The sequence below is a fragment of the Rhinatrema bivittatum genome, chromosome 10 (assembly GCF_901001135.1).
Source record: "Rhinatrema bivittatum chromosome 10, aRhiBiv1.1, whole genome shotgun sequence".
NCBI lineage: Eukaryota > Metazoa > Chordata > Amphibia > Gymnophiona > Rhinatrematidae > Rhinatrema > Rhinatrema bivittatum.
The window spans coordinates 85,212,368-85,234,231 of record NC_042624.1 but is presented as its reverse complement, the minus strand read 5'-3'; the positions used below and the strand labels follow the sequence as shown (position 1 = coordinate 85,234,231).

Genomic DNA, 21,864 nt, shown 5'->3' with positions numbered 1-21,864 from the left:
TCAGGTACTGTTCCTTTTCCTGTTTTTCCCTCTCTTCTCTCACCCCCTTCTCTCTTCCTATCTGCTCCCCTCTCCCCACCCTGGTTTTTTTGTATTTTCCTCCTTCAGTTATATTGTAAACCAGCATGATGTACCCACGAATGTCGATATATAAAAGCTAATAAATGAATAAAATATTGGGGGGTGCTCAAGTATTCTCTGTACCCCCAGAGCTGACACTTAGGGGGACCCTTTGGTTGGAGGGGAGACCCTGTGGACACAGCCTCCTCCCATGTTAAATGTTTACGGGCCAAAACTGCCAGCATGTTAAATTTACCAGGGCCCAATGATTCATGAGCACACTATCATGCAGAATCGTTAGTGGCTGAGCTGTTATTTAGTTTGCATGCTAAGTGTTCATGGCCCTTAGTGGCTTGGCCCCCAAGTACATCGAGATATCGAATGATTATTAACCTGGATGGAGAGTGGAGAAAAGTAGAAAGGGCTAAGGAGGAAGAAAGAGCAAACCAGAGATGCCCAATTCTAGAGACAGAGTTTATGCCTAGTATACTGCCCACCAATGCTTCTGTCTCATGACCGTTCCCCTTTTTTTGAGTCAATTGGTTTTGTACAAAGCCAGCTTGGATAAGATGATAATCCGAGGGGATTTTAATTTATACATTGATCGGGAGATTGGCTCACCCTAGGGCCTTCTTTTTATTGATATCCTTTCCACTCTTGGGTGGGATCAACTCATTTGTTTGCCTACCCATAAGCTTGATAACATCTTGGATTTAGTTTATGTAGCAGTTCTTTTGCAAACTATAGTGGCGAGACAGTTGATATCACACCTATGCCTTGGTCAGACCATTTCTTAATTCATTTTAAAGTTCCGTGCCCCACCACCCCTAACCCTGTAAGCTGTATCAATAGTAGGCATCATACATCCAGAGGATTAATTAATCTGGAACTCTTAGTGAAACCATTAGTACAAACTTGTCCAGGGGAGGATTGGCCTATCGGGGGATCGGGCATCCCCCGGTGGACTGGTTGCACTGTTCACATGGTCTTCATCTCAGTTTCTGCCGAGATGAAGCATGAAACAAGGTCTTTGGTGGGGCCTCGATAGAATCCAACATGTCGCGGCCTGAGGGAGATCATGGCGGGGCTGTGACAGAGCCCAACCTGTCATGGCCCAAAGAAGGTCTCAGCAGGGCTGCAACAGAGCCCAGCCCATCGCGGCCCGAGGGAAGTCTCAGCAGGGTTGCGATGGAGCCCAACCTGATGCAGCCTGAGGGAGGTCTCAGCAGGGCCACGATGGAGCCCAATCCCTTGTGGCCAGAAGAAAGGCCTATGGCACGGAGTCGGCAGAAAGATGCATCTGGCGGTAGCAGGGCCTCCACCTCCCACCTGCACTAAATAAGGGGCATTGCAGGCACGGCCAAGGCACAGAAGAAAGGCAGACGCTTGAGAGGGGTGTGTATGTGTGTGTATAAGAGTTTGCATGTGTGCATGAGAGAGAATCCTTGCATCTGTGTATGAGGGAGAGAGCGCCTGCATGTGTGTGTATGAAATACAGACAGCCTGCATATGTGCATGAGAGAGCATCTGCATGTGTGCATACTAAGGCAGCCAAATTGGCAGGAACCTAAAAATGCATTAATATAAAAAAGAAATGAGGGAGTGAGAGCCTGAAGATATGTATGAAAGCGAGAGACTGTATGTATGTATGAAAGAGAGCATGCATATGTGCATGAGAGTGCCTATGTGTGTATAAGAGAGAGCACCTACATGTGTATGAGAGCTGCATGTGGATGAGTGAGAGAGTGCACCTGCAAGTGTGCATGAGAGCCTTTGGATGTGTATGAGAGAGAGAGCCTGCGTGTGTGAGCCTGGCATGTTTGTATGAGAAACAGAGAGAGCCTGAATGTGTGAGTGAGAGCTTGCATGTGTATGAGAAAGAGTACCTATGTGTCTGAAGGAAAGAGAGAGGATAAAGATTGTGTGGCCCCCTTCACCCAAATCCATAACAATCTCTGGGAAATTATTTATTTAATGGTATAGAGAGTAGGAGATTTTTACATTATTTAATTTTTTATTATTTTAAATTATGGGGTGTTATTTCATGTGCCTGCTGTTTTAAAATATTTTATTGGTGTTTGGGAAATATTAGAACAAATTTATGTGACTTTTTAAATCATTAGGGGGCCTAATATTGAAAGATGGCCGTTTAAGTAACCTGGCTGGATATAACTTATCCAGCTAAAATACATGGTATGACTATGTCACTGAATGTACACATATATGTTTGTACTTAGCAGTATACGTTAACCATCTAACATGGCAGGTTAACTTATGTGGTCAAGACTGAATATTGCTCCTTAGCTGTATAATTATGTGGCTAAGTTGCTTTGCCCACAACTTATGCAGCTAACTTTTAGCCATATAAGGGACTTATGTGGCTAAGCAGCATCCACTAAACATAAGTGCATATTCAGCGGGTGCTACTTAACCAAAAAAGTCCAGCTTATCTGGCTAAGTAGCACTGAACACGCTTTGAATATCGGGCCCCCTATGTTTGTTGGCTATTTTGACATTTATTCTTTTCATGGTTTTAATATTATAAATGATGTCTTATATCTCTTGATTTTATTACTTGTTTTGTGAGGAGTGATTATGATTCTGTTTTTCCATTGTTGCATGCATAATACAGTTGGGCTTGTTGTGGTTACCAGAGCATGTTTGTAAGCAAGAGAAAATGAGTGAGCCAATGAGCATATGTTTGAGCAAGAGGACTATTTAAGCCAGTGGGCATGAGTGTGAGTGTAAAAGAGAGTGATTGAGCCCGTGAGCATGTGTATGAGAAAGAACAAGTCAGTGAATATGTGTGTGAGCCAGTGAGGATATGTGTGAACAAGAGCGTCAGTGTGGGACACAGCGAGCATGTCTGTGAGACAGAACATGTGAGCCAGTGAGCATGTATGAGACAGCGCGTGTGATCTAGTGAGCATGTGTGTGGGAGAGAATATAAGGGAGTTTGAATGATAATGAACATTGTGTTAGACAGAGAAGAAAGTTTATGCATATTTCCCACCTTTTACTAATCCATGACAATCTAAGGGTGACTGGAATCTAAAGTTCCCAAGTATGGAGAGGAGGGGATTTATTTTAATTTTAACTATTGGATATTGTTTGCTCTGTCTGCTAGTTTGAAATATGTTATTAATGTTTGGGAAATTAAAAAAAAAAAATTTATGTTCATAATCATCGGATGTTCTTTTCATCAGCTGTTTGAAATATTTATTCTTTTTATGAGTTTGGTTTTAATATTACGATTGATGCTTAATATTTCTTGATGTTATTGTTTGATGTTTAGTGAGGAATGATATTTGTTTTTCCATTCCATATATGTCTGCATGTTTCTATTTATACTTTATCATTTCTTCATTTTGTATTTGGTGGGGGTCTGTCTGTGTTTTACATGTGTGATTCAGGTGAGGTATTCTATTAGCATAAAGCAATGATTCAAGGAGTGACTAGGTGTGCACACATTTTTTTTTCATTAAGCAACAATTTTTTAAACCAACAATTTTTGAGCGCCAACATTAATGTTCTATTTCTGTGTATATCACAAAGAAATATTTATGTGAGCGATCATGTAAAATTTGTGCTCAGTGCTCTAAAATGTATGAGCAATCACTCACGTGCTCAGCTTAAAAGGAACTATGATGTGTAGTTTCCGTGCTGGGATCTATACCAGTACCTGGCAAGTACCCAAAAACTAAGTATATCCCATGCTACTGATGCTAGTAAAACAGTGGCTATTTTCTAAGCCAACTTGATTAACAGCAGTAATGGACTTCTCCAAGAACTTATCCAAACCTTTTTTAAACCCAGCTACACTAACTGCCCTAACTATATCCCCTGGCAACAAATTCCAGAGTTTAATTGTGCATCGAGTGAAAAAGAACTTTCTCAGATTAGTTTTAAATGTGCTAGATGCTAACTTCATGGAGTGCCCCTTAGTCCTTCTATTATCCAAAAGAGTAAATAACTGATTCACATTTACCCGTTCTAGACCTCTCATGATTTTAAACACCTCTATCATAGCTCCCCTTAGCAGTCTCTTCTTCAAGCTGAACAGTCCTAATCTCTTTAGTCTTTCCTCATAGGGGAGCTGTTCCATCCCCTTTATCATTTTGGTCACCCTTCCCTGTACCTTCTCCATCGCATCCATCAAATTTACTCATACACAATTATATCTGTTATTGAGTGCGTGGAAATTTGAGAAAATGTACATGCTTTTGCTCAGTCTGGATAAACTTATATATGAATATCTCCTATACGTGCAAGTTTACCAGCATATCGGGCAGTTTTAAAACAGGCTACTGCAGCTTGTAAAACACTGCTTTATTTGCAGAAATACTTCTGAAAAATTACTTTATACTTCCGAGCAACATACCTTTGCCACAGAAAGTGGTGATAAACATGTCTGGCCACCAGCGCTGAAATTGCAAAAAACCTCAATAGCATCTGAAGTGCATCCAAGGTTTGGGTCAATCCAGTATTTTCCTAATAATGTAAACAACCAAAACTCCTAATTAATTTGCAGAAGAATGATCACTATTACCTAAAAACATTATGATGGGAAAATCAAGCTGAATATTTTTCTTTAAGTAAGTTAAACAACTGCAAACCCTGAATATCTCTTGCAATTCATCAACTTAGGAGCACGTTAAATCTGGCCGTCTTGAACCCATGATTTTAATAAAAAGTACTATTTCCATTCACTGCTAGAAGGAAAGAACAAACCAGTGCTGAGGTCAGAGTTAAAACACTGAAATAAATACCGGTCCAACATGTCAGCCACGTTGTTTCTAAACTACTCATCGATTTAATACCTCTAATAAAACCTTTATTTCAAGAACGTTGTTGGTGTACAGAATAGTCTGACTGATTACAGTGAAAAGTGTTCATTATATCAGCACCCTTTATCCTCCAGGCTCTTCTGAAGGATATAAACATCTGGAATACAGACATATATCATTTGCTGTCAAATCTACTAATCTGTTACTTTTTGTGAAAAAATTGTATTTGGTGATTTTTAACCACATAATTCCTCAGTCTCCAGAGAGTTGATGTAAATATTTAGATTTGTTGTGCATGGAAATGTATCTCGACTTTTAGTGGCTTCACTAAGAAAATCATAAGCAAGAAACCATGTAAGAGCGTGGTCCAGATAAATTACGTCTGTATCCTTCTTTTTTATTGAAATCATTAATAGCATGTTTTTTTTGCCCAAAGTTATTAGTGAAAAAAAAATGGAGTACAGAAAACAGGCGATCCCTGAATCCAGCGAAAACATTTCCATAGGATCAGGAATGTGTGAGAAGTGCATTACAGCAGCAGTTTTCAAAACCATGCAGGGAAGTGGGTAGTTTTTCCCTGTGGATTTTGAACCATTTCGCAAAGGAAACATGCACGGGTAGATACACTTTGAAAACTGTCCCAGGATAAAGTAGCTGCAGAGATTTGCACCCGCTTTCTCCCGGCCATAACTTTTCCCTGAAAATGCAAAACTATGCATATTGCTCTCTCTCCTGGCTTAACCCCGCCTACTTTTCCCTCTTGGCTGAAAGGAGTGTGCATTGATCCACCCTCACACTTAATTTTACTTGTGTACAGGGTGCGTAGGTTTCAGACATGTGATCCAATTATTTAACAAGCATTGATATGCCGTCTTTCTGAGTACACTCATGGTGGCTTCCAAGGTTACAACAGTAACATTCAGGTCAATATGAGTGGCAAAATCATATGGGGAAAGTTTCTTTTCATTGGTTTTCAATGGGCCTTAAGAACATTAAGAAATGCCATGCTGGGTCAGCCCTGCATCCTGTGTCTGACAGTGGCCAATCTAGGTTGCAAGTACCTGGCAGATCCCAAAAAGCAGATCTAATGCCTGTTACTCACTCCCAGGGATAGCAATAGCTTTCTTTAGTCCACCTGGCTAATAATGTGTTATGGACTTTTCTAGCACAAACTTGTCCAAAACTCTTTTAAACCCTGCTGTGCTAGTCGCCTTGACCATGTCCTCTGCTGCTAAATATATTTGGATAGAGTTCTGCGCATAAGTTTATCCGGGTATAGTCAGGACAGCTGTTATTGTTTTTTTCCTCAGCAGACTTGTGCGCGTAACTTTAGCTGGAGAGTGCTCAATACGCATGCTTCTTAGCTGGTCCAGCCTTCTCCCCCCCGAAATGCCTCCACAGATGCCCCTTTTTGTCCAGATAAATTTTGTGCATGCAAAATTCATACAATTGGCAACAGTAAAATTTCAAAACTCAGCTGTGGTGCAAGAAACTCAAAAAGTTGCATGCGCCCAGGTTTTGAATATCCACCTCTGTATTAACAACAAATAAAACCAATCAAAAATAAAACTCAACTACCAAGTCAGCAAGCGTGACTGAGAGATAAAATCTAAAAACACTTAAACTACAGTCAATGGCTTTTGAAATCTATGAATAGCGTGCATTTCTTTTTTCGGTGACTAAAGTGAAGTAAATATTTTAAAGGTTAACTAATAGAGGACTAATGTATACAGGGGGAAAGTCGCATAAAACAGAAGATCCAATTGCAGCGCACTTACCATCTGACACTTTGCGTTCACAGTTCAGTAGATCCCGGCAGATGCGTGCTGGGTTATCCCGAGTGCCAAGTGGATTCTTGATACTGTGCATTAAGCTGGTCAGGTAGTGTAGTGTTTTGAAGATCTCTGCACTATGGTCTAGTAAAGTTACCTCAGTGTTTTGGTAGCTCTGCGAAATCCCCATTAGGTATATCGTTACCAGACAGCCCACCACAGCCGCAGACATGCAGTTAAAGCCCGGGCCCATTGCAGATCACAAGCCGGAAAGAAATGAATTCCAGATGCATGCAGCCATTTTTTGTTTTGTGAGTCAATAAAGGGGACCGTTGAAATTAAAAGAGGACATGTGATTAGTGTAAGTTTTTTATTAAATTTATTGCAGCAACCGTACAGCAAGATTAAAACCATGCAAAAAGTATTGTTATAATACATTGACAAGAAACAGAAGTACATACAAAGAGAAAGACAAGAAAAAAAAAACCTCAGTTAGTTCATTGTATAAGCCGGACTGTTTCCAGTGTCTTACAGTGCTGGTTTCTGACAGTTCTAACTGCTTTGTTTTCCAAAGTGAAAATTCACATGTGGAGCTCTCCCTTCAAATGGCATCAAAATTTAAGAACACAGAAATAAGGGTCAACAAATAAGTTGTAGGTGATACCTTATTATTGGACTAGCTAATTATGTTTTTGATTAGCTTTTGAAAGCAGTGCTTCTTTTATCAGGTCAATGAAGAGAAAGCACAGTTTCCCTGAATTTAAATAGTGCTGGATGAGTTAGACATTAGGGTTAAGAAACGATCCTAACCGGCCCAAATAAGTGCAAAGAAAACCAAACACATAGTTAGGGAGTCTTTCTAATGTTAATGAATGTTTAAAAAAGCGAGCATTACAAAGGTCCTTTGCTCAGGCTCTATGATCTTGCATCTATAAACATATGCAAACCTTACAAAAGGTATCGTCTTTCTTCAACTAATCTTGATTTTCTTTTAATTAAAATGTTTGTAAATGGAATGAGGCACAGGCGTTCTTATTAACTCTGGGACAAAATCAGAAAAGGGCTTCTAATGTAATCCGGCCCAGTTTGTTAAACCCTACGGTACAATGTCATTAACTGGAGTTAATCGAAGACCAACAGAACAATTCGACCAAATCAATGACATTTTCAACGCAGTGCAACAACACAGAGGTTGGTGGCACCCCTACAATGCCTCCGATTTATTGAGACATAAGCTTTCCAGGCTCAGTGCTCTCTTCATCAAAATCTTATAACATGGCCGCCAGTCCTCGAAAGCTTATGCCTGCCTCCAGTCTCTGTGGTGGTTTTTACTACTATCAGCAGGGCTATCCTTCTGGAAGTGTGTCGCTGTACAATACTGTGTACTCTTTCTCAAATCTAACAATTTTACATTTATATGGGTAGTGTGATTTCTGGCTCTGAAGCTAACTCAACTTTGTAAAATATATGGTCTGTGTTAATCATATTGCAAACAGAATCTCCACACACAGCTTCTCTTTCAATTACAATTGCTGTGGTTAAAGCGTGCCTTGGTGCCAGAATTTTCTGCACGCTGTGTGTCTGGCCAAACCCTGCTCCAGTACATTACCTCCATTTGGAGTGCAGCATTAGATGCAATCAAAGCTTGAATAGCAGCATTGATGTCCATTTCTTTCTATGGAAAAAGGAGAACTAAAGGTCAACAAATCAGTTGTAGGTGATCTCTTTTTACTGGACTAACATCATACAATTTGTGACTTGCTTTTGAAAGCAATGCTGTCAATGCGAAATGAGCTAGGCATGAGCTTGCCTGAATATATAAGCAAATTACCAGTTGTATTACAAAGCTGGCGTTTGTTTTCAAAGCTGTAAAGTAAAAAGATGATGTGTGTGTGTGTGTGTTGGAGCGGGGGAGCAGAGGTGAAAATACTAACAAAAACAGACTATAGTTTTGGATTGGAAACCCCAAGACGCCAGTCTCTGCATGCAGTCAAACACTGGCGCAACAGAAAAAGAAATGTTATTTCCTCTTGACCTGAGCAACTATAAAGCTATCAGAGATATACATTTCCTGAAACGGACACAAAATAATGAAAGACTTCCCACAAAAGAAAGAGCAAGAAAAACAGGAGAAATTGCAGCAAAATATATCCCGCCACCAGGTCAGAAATGTAATAGGCAAATTTTCAGTTAAAACAGCACAATCACATATAACTAAATAGACCTTTAACGAATAATAGCCTAACCCGATAGGGTAAAGGGTCCGGGTTAACTGGACACCATTATTTATAACAGGGTCCCTACAAACAAAAGTGTGTTTGTACTTTTGAGCCTCCACAAATTCAACAGGGTACCCGCCACATACATTCTCTGAAGATCAGCTTCTTTTGTGGCTAAACGTAGGCACATTCACAGGGACATCAACTTTAAAATGAGTGCACGGGCGCCTGGATATGTATGGATGCACGAGTGAGTGCACATATGCAGGGATTTTAAATCATGCGTGCAATTGTGTGCACAAGGTTTAAAATACACCCGTCGTGTGCATGTGAGCTCCTAGTTTTAAATGGTCACACGAGCACACGAGGACTTTTGTCGACTTTAACGTGCGCAGGTAAGCGGATTTTAAAACCTGCTCATGTGAAGGCCATTCTCAGTTTTACCAATTAGTCCACCAGTTTGCCCAGTCTATCTTGAGATCATCCAGACTCCTCTGGTTCTTCAGCCTGCAGTCCCTCCCCAGTTGACCAGGACCCTTCACCCTGTCGTGTTAAGCCTAAAAAGCGATTTCTGCAGACTTACACCTCACCAGGGGCAGCAGAAAATATACCCGGTTAACGGCCTGCCGTGTGCTGCGGCCGCAGGATTTAAAATACGGATTTACATGCGTTACTGTTGGATACACCCTGACTCTGCCCATTTTTCCCGCGTATTTAGTTGCTTGTATACACACAGACACACACGTAATTGGGCCATCTTAAAATAAGAGTTGCTTGCGCTCGGCCCAGATACTCGTGTATATGAGCCTTTTAATGCGAGCGACTCTTAACATTCACCCCCTTAAGGTGGTATTGAACAGTGGCATAAAGTCTGGGTGTTAGCAGCATGCCTAGCGCGCAGCCACATTTTACAAAATTATTCGACTAAACGTGTGTGTGTGTTGTAAAAATACTTGTGCGGGTTCAGACAATGCAAATCCACTTGAGTGGGTTCAGCAGATCTGTCCCTGTAACTCCTCATACCAGACGTGAAAATAAGCCTTCGATAACCTACCAGAGACAATGCTGAGCACCATCAGAATCTGAAATTTTCCTTTCTGTACGCAAGAATTCCATTGTCATCATTGTGATCATATATTTGTTTTCTTCGTTTAGTTTTTCTTAACGCGGGGAAAGCAATTTTCTAATGAGTTTATCTGGGTGAGAAAGCAATTACCTGGGCAAAATCCTCCCACTTTGGCACTTTACCCATACTCACAGGAGTGGAGGTGATGAGCAACATATGCGGGTGGATTTTAAATGCCCTGCTCGCGCCGGCGCGCCTATTTTGCATAGGCCGCTGGCATGCGCAGAGCCCCGGGACGCGCGTAAGTCCCGGGGTTTTTTTAAGGGGGCGTGTCGGGGCGGGGCCGAATGACGCGGCGTTTCAGGGGCGGGACACGGCGTTTCAGGGGCGGGACCGGGGGCGTGGCGCTGGCCCGGGGGCGTGGTCGAGGCCTCCGGACCAGCCCCCGGGTTGGATGACGGCGCGCCAGCAGTCTGCTGGCGCGAGTAGATTTACGTCTGCTTCTAGCAGGCGTAAATCGAGGGACAAAGGTAAGGGGGGGTTTAGATAGGGCCGGGGGGGGGGGGTTAGGTAGGGGAAGGGAGGGGAAGGTGAGGGGAGGGCGAAAGAAAGTTCCCTCCGAGGCCGCTCCGATTTCGGAGCGGCCTTGGAGAAACGGAGGCAGGCTGCGTGGCTCGGCGCGCGCAGGCTGCCCAAAATCGGGAGCCTTGTGTGCGCCGATCCAGGATTTTATAAGATATGCACGGCTATGCGCGTATCTTATAAAATCCAGCGTACTTTTGTTTGCGCCTGCTGCGCGAACAAAAGTACACGATCGCGCTCTTTTTTAAAATCTACCCCATGGGAATTTCATTTTGAAATCGCCACTCATGATTTACGGCGGGGCCTTTGCACCTGCTCTAAAGCAACTTGTGTCGCTGGCTGGTGTTGAAATTTTCAAAGGGAAAATCCATGGGCCCGTGAGCAAGACGGTAGTTTTCAAAGGCTAGTTTCAAAGCAAGCTAGCTACGTTAAAATGAATGATCTTGCCTTGGCTGCCCTGCTGAAATTCTGCTCTGGCTTCCATGGCAGGTGCACTTCTAGCCAGTTTGCAAAGTGACACGTTTAGGTAGGAGGAGGAAAGCAGCACACAGAAACATTTCCAAACATACGCGCGCTATTTTACCGTCCTTGGCTGCCTGCACAAGGAACAAGTACAAAGTGCAAGGGTGCTTATCGTGCATGTACTGCATGTTAATTTTCAAAGCAAAACTACCCATAAAGTACCTGTATACACTGCAAGTCCTACTACAACTATTAAACTTTTATATAGTGCTGTACGGACACACTGAGGAGATGATTCTCATTCTGTAGCTTTTAGTATGAAGGCTACTTGAAAACTGCCCCCTTTGAGGGCAATTATTGAAGGGACTTCTGAGGATAAAACAGTGTTTTCCGCGCAGAAAAGTCCTTTTACAAAATTGCCCACCCAATATGAGGGAAAACTTACTTGTGCATGCCAGTGCGTGTGCGTACATTTACCCAGACTTGTTTGGAAGTGTTTGTGGGGGTGGAGCTGGGGAGGGATTTGCACTTACGCGCCTACAATAGAGAACTGAAATGTTCCTGAAAAATTCAGAAGCACCAAACAGCAGATGTAAGGGTGTGCGGGTAGATTCAGTGGGACAATTTGCAAAGCGGAGTTGCATGTGTAACTTAACAAGCATTTTGCTGACTCTCCTTTTGAAAATGACCCCCTTTATGTATTATTTTGGAGACATATGTACAAGTTTTCACGCCAATAAAGCTTTCCTGAATTTGATTTACAGGAGGGTTATATCTGGTAATGGGAGGGGAAGGCGATACTCTCACTGAGTCCTTCTTTGCTCGTTCTGAAGGGTCTCGACATCTTTCTGAGGGAAACCAAACCATTTCAGGTCGGTAATAAGATCAGCACAGTTGCCTTAAAGCTACGGCTGTAAATTCTGGAAGTGCTCCTGTATAATTAGAGCAGTTAACTGCTGGAGCCTTGAAAGTCTTACGCAGGGCTAGCAAAGAAATAAGTGAAACAACATGTGCTGGACTTCAAAGCCTGCTAAATATTGAACCTGAGTTTAAAACCTCTCACATGCTAGCTATATTTTACAGTTACTACACTCTTTACCCCTCCCCCCTCAGGTAGGGCCATGAATTAAATAGATGAATGAAATGCGATGTGTTCAGTTTTACACATTTCACAGTGAAATGCTAAGTGACTCGAGTTATTGATAACATTTTTGGAAGAGAAGTGTAAGCGAAAGAGAGTGAAAAAGACTTCTTTTCTCATATAGTAAATTCTGATGGCTCCATACCTATGTCCACCGATTAAAAAATAAAGTTATATTTATGAGGTGACCTCTACAGAAAGCCATAGGAGCTCCTAGGTGTTGTGGCTATGCAACAGCTGCCCATCCAGTTACGCTGATGGTTCACATCTTGAAATGTGTGCGCGATCTGCAGTCCATCTCAGGCAGATTCCAGCTCATTGAAAATTTACCACCGTATATCCAACTACTAAAGATGTTTAACAGGCAAGATAAGTAGAACTGAATTTTATTTGCATAAAACAAAATTTTAAAAGTATCATTCTCCAAGTTATATTATTGAACCGGATACCTATGATTAGAGATAAGACAACTGAAGGCTGTTTTGAGCTTGGCCAGGAGTGCTTCTAATGAAGGTGTATTTAAACTTATAGATGTTATTTTTATGTAACATCTAGTTAGAGGAACTGGTGACTTGGATTGTTGGGCTTCCTCTAATGTAACAAGAACTTAAAATTAACACCACCATAAATTAAACCAGTGTGGATGGTGTGTTAAGTCCACTTAGACATGCAGAAATAAGGGTCAGCAAATAATCTGTAGGAGAGGCCTTTTTATTGGACTAGCAACACATTTGTGATAATCTTTCCAGACTTAAGTGCCTTTCATCAAGTCAGTGTAAAAGGAGGCAAGGATGACCACGTCCAAAGATAAAAGTAAACTCTATGGTAATTTGCTCCTGCAAGATCTTTAAATTACTCGTGTACTCTAAAGACATCATCCTTAGCTCATTTTGCGCTGACCTCCTGAAGAGAGTATAACTCTTATAAAAGCTTGTCAGAAGAGTATAAAACTATTTGTATCTCCTCACTCAATGTTCTATCTTTTAACTGGTATCATACAACGCGGTATTTCGCCAAGGCAATCTGGCTGTCAGCCACTCAGTCTTAATCATATACTAGTTTTTGGCAGGTAGTAAATCTTCTTAAGCCCAATGAAAACTACCTTTTTTTATATATATCCATTTTATATTGCTATGTGCATTTAAAACAAATTAGAAAACAAATAGTCACTTATGTTCCATCTGACACCACGATGGAATGTGTCGACCACAATATGGAAGTCTTCTAAAAAAAAACCCTCAAATCATTGATACAGCCATGAAGCTGAGTGGAAGAAAACATCCAATCCCTGTTCCACCTGGCTCCGCTCGAGCACTGCGCTGTTGGAATGTAGCCCGCACTGCTAGAATACTGCCCGACACCATAGTGCTTTGGCTAGACAACACCTGCTTCAGGGGCCATGATTGAAATGAGACAGAAGTCCGTGTGATGTTAAGTTTTAAAATATTTTCTGTATCTGCTCTCCTTGGATGGCTTTTACTAATTGTTTCTTGGACGGTAACTGTTATTTTTAACTTTAGATATCTTGCCCTTGAAGCAGATGTTGTCTACATCGAAGTACTGTAGCGTCGGGCAGTATTCTAACAGTGCAGGCAGCATTCCAACAGTGTAGCAGTTAAGTGAAGCCAGGCGGAACTGCAATTGGATTTTTAACTCTGAGCAGTTTTGGGCAGCATTCCAACAGCGCAGTGCTCGAGTGGAGCCAGGCGAAACAGTGATTGGACGTTTTCCTTCACACAGCTTCACGGCAATATCAATGATTTGAGATTTTTAAAGACTTCCATATTGTGGTCGACACATTCCATCGAGATGTCAGATGGATGATAAATGGCAGAGCAGCATTGGGGAAGAATTGGAGCAACATTTACCCCTGCAGTTTGAAGAAAGAGGAGTCATCCCATCGGCCGCAGGGGCTGAAAAAGGAAGCTACTGTTGCTGCTGCTGCTTGTGCTTCCAGAGAGGGAGAAAAGCAAGTTTGTAAAGAGGGAGTATGTGTGATGAAAATGCATGTGTGTGTGTGTGTGATTCAACATGTGTGAGTGAATGAGTGAGCATGTGTTTGTGATGTAGTATGTGTGAGTGAAGGGGAGAGCATGTTTGTGTGAGTGAGGGAAGCTCTGTGTGTGTGTGTGTGAGAGTATGTGTGATTGAGCATGTGTGAGTGTAATTGAAAATATGTGTGAGTGAAAACATATATATGTGAATGAAAGAGTTTGTGTGATGTAGTATGTGTGCATGTTAGAGAGAGCATTTATAAGGATGTGAGTGATGGAGGGTGTGAGTGAGTTAGTAGGTGTGTATGTATATGCAAGTGAAAGGAAAAAGGAAAAGGTTTGTTCACAACAGCACCCAAACCTCCAACTAATCCACCATAATCTCAGGGTGGCTGTAATCAAAAGCTCCCAGGTATGGAGAGCAGGAGATATTTTTATCATTATTAATTTTACTTATTGGGTATTACTTCATGTGTCTGCTGTTCTGAAATATTTTTTTGGTTTTTGGAACATTTTTAAACATTTTTATATGAATTTTAAATTATTGGATATTATTTCTTTGTCAGCTGTTTTGAAATATTTACTCTTTATTAGTATGGTTTTACTATTATTAAAGTTTTATATTTTTTATTTATTGTTTGATGTTTATGAGGAATTGTGATGTTTCTGTTTTTGTAGTGCTACACAGCATACACAATCTGCTATTAATTGCATCAGTAGCATGAGATCTTCTTAGTGTTTGGGTAACTGTCAGGTTCTTGTGGTCTGGTTTGGCCTCTGTTGGAAACAGGATGCTGGGCTTGATGGACCCTTGGTCTGACCCAGCATGGCAATTTCTTATGTTCCTATGGCTTGTTCTGTGTTCCAGTTCAGTTTTTGTCTCCATATTTCTATTTATAATTTATGGTCTTTTTATTCTGTATTTGGTGAGGCTCTGGCTGGGTTCTGCACGTATGATTAAGGTGAAGTATTCTGCTAGTGTGCAGTTTCTGAGTTGAGATCTGTATCAGCTTGGCTTGTTCTTTTTAGTAGGAGGTGTATTGATAGGCCCTGGTGTAATATTTGCAGTGTTGTTATGTGAATGCTGGCAGTTAGTGCTGTATAGGTATGGGAGATTTTCTCTATAGTAATTATAATTCAGTTTAGTCATGGCTTTCTGAGGGCCAAACCCACACTAAACATGTTATAAAAGGCTTAATATTATATAGGTTTCAAGTGCCTTTTTTGCAGAGTTTTCTGGTTGGTACCACAGTACTGTGTGAAAATAGCACATACATGTTGTAAATGATATTTTTACTTCAAAAGATTGTATTTTCAATGTTCTTTTTCATAAAAAATCTGTTATTATAAATGCATATTATTAATTTTTTTGTCGGGGAGGGCGTGACCAAGAAGCGGGTTGCAAGTCTGTAAGGTTTGTCTAGGATGCTTAATAAACTTGAACCAGCCCTGACTTCTCATTTTTTTCTACTTCGTTTAGAATGTTTGTCCTGTTCAAGAACTTAGTATCTGCAAAAAGACAAACATTTCCTGCTAACTCCTTTGCAATAACACTTAGAAAAATATTAAACAAAATTGGATATGACTGATTTTTGAGCCACTCCACTGATCACGCACCCCCCCCCCATCCTTGGCATGGATTTCATTTATCATTATACTCTGCTGACGATTATTCAGCATGTTTCAAACCCAATTTAACACCTTAGGACCTACCCCTAAGCTGTTTAAGTTGGTCTCGTGTAAAGGTATAATATACCGTTGGTGGGCGGGAGGGGGGAGGGGTTGGGTGAATCAAGTTGGTTTCTTTTTTATGCATGGGGTTGTTAGGTATGGGTTATGGATGTGTTATTTGGGAATGATTTAGGATGGATTGGGTAGTTATTATTTAAATTGTTTACACTTACTGTTTTAATTGTAACCCATTTTGAGGTTTCACAGTGTGAAATGGGAAATCAAGTTTTGGTAAATAATTAAAATAAATAAGAATATACAAAATTATCCAGCAGTAGGCATGAGGACAAAGGGATAATTCAACATATGAATTCTTTCTATTGTTAATGTGGAAAGCACTTTTTTCAACCCATTTACCTAGGCAACGGGTATTAACTATCTGAAGACTGCCCTCAGTGTAGTTAAAAGTATGCGTGGGGGTTGGATGACCGGGGGACGTTTAACTAGGAGGTAGCTTTCCTGGGAGTGTGATTAGGTTGGGGGAAGGAAAACAACATACACAAATTGCACTTTCACAGCTCTGTGAGCGTCATCTTTGCATGCAGCCCTGGATTTGTCAATAGGCACCCATTATGTCTGGGCCTATGGTGGCAAGCATTTAGGGGCAGCAGGCCGGCTACAATTTGTAACAGACCTTTACAGACGACGGGAGGAGTGGAAACACCAAAAGTGTCTAGACACGGCAAAATCCCAAACCCATCCCTGCGGGCATAGAAAAATATCCCCAGAAAATGCGGATGCAAATGCCCAAGCACACACAGCACGTTTCAATGTGAAAGTCCGTGGGTCCTCTTCCCTTGGAAAACTCATGCTAGGTGTGCAGATATAAAGTACCGGCAGGCCTTGACCCAGTGCAGACAGGGACGGCGGTCCCCTTACTGGCAAAAGAAAGATTTCCCTTCTGCTGAGTTTCTTTCATCTTTGCTGCAGCAGAGTTTGGAGTTGTAGATTTCATACAGAGCACCTAAGACTTACAGCAAGATGCAGAGGACAGAAAAGGAAGGGACCTCCACACAGAAGCATTAATGAATTCAAGGCCAAAGTGCACCAGATGGACCCCGTGACTAGGACAAGAGTGGAAGAGAGAGTAGAAACATTGGCATCACCTTCAAGAAAGAAACGAATTACATAGGTCACAAAGTTTTATAAAGGCAATTGCCCATCACGCTCTGCTTTTATCTGGTGCATCTTAGATACTCATTTTGTTTTTGCTGTATCTTTGAATCCAATTGTATACATTAGCTGTTAAAGAAAAGTCCAAGATATGCTTACAATCTTCAATGAAAGCCTCCTTCACAGTTATTCAGCATCTTAGAAATGTGTCTTTGAACTTTAAAGTACATTTATCCTTCATTAGTTTCAAACTTACTCTTGGGCCAGGTAATCCAGGTGGACCCTAGAAGAAAAGGAGACCAATTTCATATTAAACAGGACAGGTTTCTAAAACAGTATTCGCCCATGTTCATCTGGAAGCATGCAAGTCTCATACTAAAAATGTTATTTACTTACAGGTAGACCAGGATGACCTTTTGGTCCCTGAGGGCCCTAGGACAAAAGAAATCCCACAGCACAATGTTTATAAAATACAAATTTCCTTTTTTAAATAAGAAAATTGGAATATAACATGTAATGGCTTATTTTCCATCGATAAGCAGGCTGAATTAGCCATGCTCTTTGAGTGACGTCATTGATGGCGCTCTTGCAGATGTCATTTCAGGAAGCAAAGCTTTGAATGCTGCTGCGACTGCGCGGGTCTTCCCACGTGTAGCTCGTCATCAGTCTCCTCAGTGCTATTTTTTCCGTGCTTGGGCACGGACGTGATTTTTCTTTGTTCTTTCAGTCTTCTTGCGCAGCCATGTTTTTGTCTCTTAAAACCTCTTTTGCGTCAGTGATTCCACAACAGCACTTTTCAATGCTCCAAAATGTCCAAAAAAACAGGCTTCAAATATTGTCAATGCAGACACATAATGTCCGCCACTGACAATCATAACTACTGCTATCTGTCTGTTTAGGCCCTGACCATGATCAAGCGCCTGCAGGGACTGTGGTCGAATGTCCCCAAGGACCACAAGACAGCAGGCTGAAAAAATCATCCAGCTCCACAAAAAAGAAGCAGGCCACTCCGGCTCCTACGCGTCTTCTCCACAACGCTCAACTCAATCTTTGCTGGGGGCGCATGGCAAGTCCCATGAGGTCCCTCGATGGTCTGCCTCATTGGAGCCACAGGCAAAATTGAAAGCCAAGGCAAAAGTGGGTAAAAAGGTCGCTACAGTACCTATAAAACCCAGGTCAAGGTCTGAAACAGCAACCCCCCCTCAAAAACTGCGTCGACAGTGCTGTCCAACACCTGCGTCACCGTTGACGCATCCAAGCAGGCATCAGATGACTTGTCTGCCTGAAGGACAGAGCTATACACGATGCATCGACGTAGCCACCCAGGATGGTGCCGGCACCACATCATTTGATGCCTATCATGGAACGCCCCAAGATGTACGACTCACCCACCAGTGCATAAACAGCATTGCACCACACAGGACATGATGCTTCATCGTCAAAAAATAAGAGGCGGCACAAGTCTCTTTCAACTCATAAAAAGGACTACGAATCTCAAGATCGTAGGAATCCTCACACCAAAAGAGGCACAAGGGCAGGGGAGTGGAACCCATTCTGGACATTTTATCTCAACCACCTTGGGTGTTTCCCCCAGTTCCAGTAACAATTAGTTTGCGATCCTCATCCTCTCAGGAGGCTGTCCAGTTTATTCTGGCCTGACTAACCGATCCCATGTATCACGGTTTATTATGCAAGAGAAACCTGAGACAAGACCTAAGTTGATTCCATCAGAGAAGGGCTCTTGGATTGTAAGCAAAGATCCTGCAGATATTTTATCTGCAGCAGTTAGCCCACGGGACAATGGTCACCCAGCTGTGGAGGGCAGAGATCAAGCATTGGTTGCAAACCTGCTGTTGCCAGAGTCTCAACAAGCCATGCATCAGATCTCAACAATTGTATGGAACCTTTTTTTCATCTTGGGACCCCAACCATACTGCCTCCAGACCTTCCAGGCCCAAGTGGTGACACCCTTTCCAGTCATGTACCATCCTCGCCAGGGTCGCCGGCTTCTGCCTCTCCATTTTTAAAGATGGCGCCAGCCGTCCATTGCTCCTACCATGTGACAGGGGCCGGCCAATGGCACCAATAGCCCCTGTCACATGGTAAGGGCAAAGGGCCATTGGTGCCATTTTGTTTACTGGCGGCCAACGGCCCGAGAGCGGGAGATCACTCCCGGGACCCCCACTGGACCACCAGGTACTTTAAGAAAGTTTTGGGGAGGGTGGGGGATTCTAATGAATTAGATTTAAAGGGTCGGGGTGGGTTTTTTGTTTATTGGCTCGGGCGCAGCTGATAAAAAAAAAAAACGTTTGGACAGCGGGAAACAAAATTTCCCGATGGTCCACGAAACCGAAACCGATTCCAGTTCCGATTCACATGCCTACTTACAATCACTAAAACCATTCCTCCACTCGGAAACAGGTCAACCGATCACCCTGCAACCCTTCTATGACATGGAAGAAGGATTGAGACACCTGTTGAGAGCTGTGTATGAGTCCTTCGAGACCTCATCCCACACATCTGCCACAGCACTTGCAGTGTGTCGGTTGGCTTGACTCTGCTCCAGTTTCATCAGAGAAGTTTTCCATGACAAGCTATCGAAGCTCCCTTGCTCGGGAAACAATCTCTTTGGTGATCAATTAAAGGACACAGTGTCCCAAATCAAGGAGCAGACTGTGGCAGTACAGACATTGTCTTCCATATCCGACCCCAGTCCACATCTAGGAGATTCTACCAACCATATAGGAAATCTCTATATTATCAAAGGAGGCCTTTTAAGTAATTTCAGTCCTTTCGTCTGCAACCCTATCAACAGTTTACACAGCCTCACATACAGCCTCAACAATCTCAGCAGAGGCCACGATAGAGAGAATGGAAACAAAGAAGCCGTCTCAGACACAACTCAAAAACCCTCTCAGTCTTTTTGAAATCAGCACAGCCACAGCTGCTCTTCCCAGTGGGAGCATGAATTTGTCACTTTACTTCAGAATGGTCTCGGATCACCACAGACCGCTGGGTTCTCAACATAGAAAGAGAGGGTTATCATCTGGATTTCACTACAATATCAACCCTTCCCTGTCCTCCCAGGGGATCGAGAGATGTTTCCCCAGTTACCTCTCCTTCAGCAGGAGGTTCAAATGTTACTCTGGCAGAAGGCCATCTGACCAATTCCAAAACACAAGATCAACATGGGCTACTACTCCCCATACTTTCTGATACCAAAGTGGTTCGGAGGACTTCATCCCATTCTGGATCTATGTTCCTTAAATAAGCACATCCAGAGAGAAAAATTCAAGATGACTTGACTCAAACTAGACCTCCCATTCATCCCGCAGAACAATTGGATGTGCTCTCTGGATCACAAGGATATATACACGCGACATTCCAATACACCCTTCCTTTTGGCAGTTCTGCTTCCAAGTTGCCTCGATGGACTACCAGTACAAAGTGATCCCCTTTGGTCTATCCTTGGCCCCCAGGTCTTTCACCAAATGTTTGGCTGTGGCTGTTGCTCACCTATGACGCCAGGCAATAAGGATATTTCCCTGCCTAGAAGACTGGTTAATAGTATCCCCAGAGAAGTTACTGTTACAAAACCATCTGGAAACAACCATCATATGCCTTGAATTTCTCAGTTTCCTCATAAACTACAAGAAGTCAGAACTCAAACTGACCCAGACCCTCCAGTTCATATGGGTGCAAATAGACTCCACCCAGGGCCAAGCCTTCCTGCTACAAGATAGAGTGGAGAAAATTCAGAATCACTGTATGGAATTACTTCCCAGACTGGAGGTCTCAGCCCGTCAATTGCTTGTACTCCTCAATCATCTGGCTTCCGTCATTCATGTGGTGTCACACCCATTTACACATTTGACGTACACAATGGAGCCTAAAATCCCAGTGGTCCAATATCTTTAGTTTCTGACAACGCAAATAACTCTCTCGAACTCCATGCACTGGGCCATTTAGTGGTGGCTGCACCCGGAAGTACTGAACATGGAATGCCCCTTCAGAAGCCCTCCCACATTCTTGTCCTCACCACAGATGTCTCCACGCAGGGGAGGGGGGGCTCATCTTCTTCAATACAGAACTCAGGGTCTGTGGTCGTTGTCAGAACAAGCCTATCAAATCAACCTCCTGGAGCTCAGAGTGGTGAGGTATGCTCACAGAGCCTTTGCCCATCTACTCAAAGGCCATACCCTAATGATACACACAGACAATCAGGTGGCTATGTTCTACATGAACAAGTAGTGAGGATCAGGCTCCTGGATTTGCTGCAGGGAATCAGTCTGGATCTGGGAATGGGCAGTAGAGAACTAGGTAACCCTTTGAGCGACATATTTGCCAGGAATAGAAAACACGTTAGCAGACCACCTGATCAGAATATTTCACCTGCACAAGTGGTCTCTAAATCCTTCAGTAGCCAACAGAATCTTCCAGAAGTGGGGTCTCCCCTGTTTAGACCTTTTTTGCCACAGAGCACAACTTCAAAGTCAAGGACTTTTGCTCGATCCGCCCCAGCCACTTAAGAAGAGCCCAGGATGCCTTCCTACTCTTTTGGTCAACTGGTTTTCTCTATGCCTTTCCTCTGATCCCTGTGATCTCTAGAACAATTCAGAAGTTTCTTCTGGACAAGGCTTGAATGATTCTCATAGCTCCAGCCTGGCCAAGTCAACACTGGTTCACGTATCTGGTGCAGATACATGAATCAGATGTATTGGACTGACCAATACATCTGGGTCACGTGCCAGATCTCCTGACTCAAGATGGTGGCTCCCTTCTTCATCTTCTCCACACTTCTCTCCACCTGACTGCCTGGATGTTGAATGCAAAATTTTGCAACAATTAGCTCTTTCCCTGAGCATTCAATACGTCATCATAGCCACCAGGAAACCTTCCACAAGAAGGAATTATTCCTTGAAATGGAAAAGATGCAT

At 42.5% G+C, this 21,864-nt stretch overlaps 1 protein-coding gene across 2 annotated transcripts in view; it reads right to left on the bottom strand.

Annotated features, from left to right (window-relative positions):
• COL24A1 (collagen type XXIV alpha 1 chain) overlaps window positions 1-21,864 on the bottom strand; it is a 554,101-nt gene that overhangs the window by 17,434 nt on the left and 514,803 nt on the right. For both annotated transcript variants that reach the window (XM_029618163.1, XM_029618164.1), the window contains exons 54-58: window positions 17,324-17,359; window positions 17,184-17,210; window positions 8,229-8,294; window positions 6,626-6,794; window positions 4,442-4,551 (exon numbers count right to left, since the gene is read on the bottom strand). In XM_029618163.1, coding sequence (XP_029474023.1) covers window positions 4,442-4,551; window positions 6,626-6,794; window positions 8,229-8,294; window positions 17,184-17,210; window positions 17,324-17,359 — 408 coding nt within the window. The remainder of the gene's footprint in view (window positions 1-4,441; window positions 4,552-6,625; window positions 6,795-8,228; window positions 8,295-17,183; window positions 17,211-17,323; window positions 17,360-21,864) is intronic.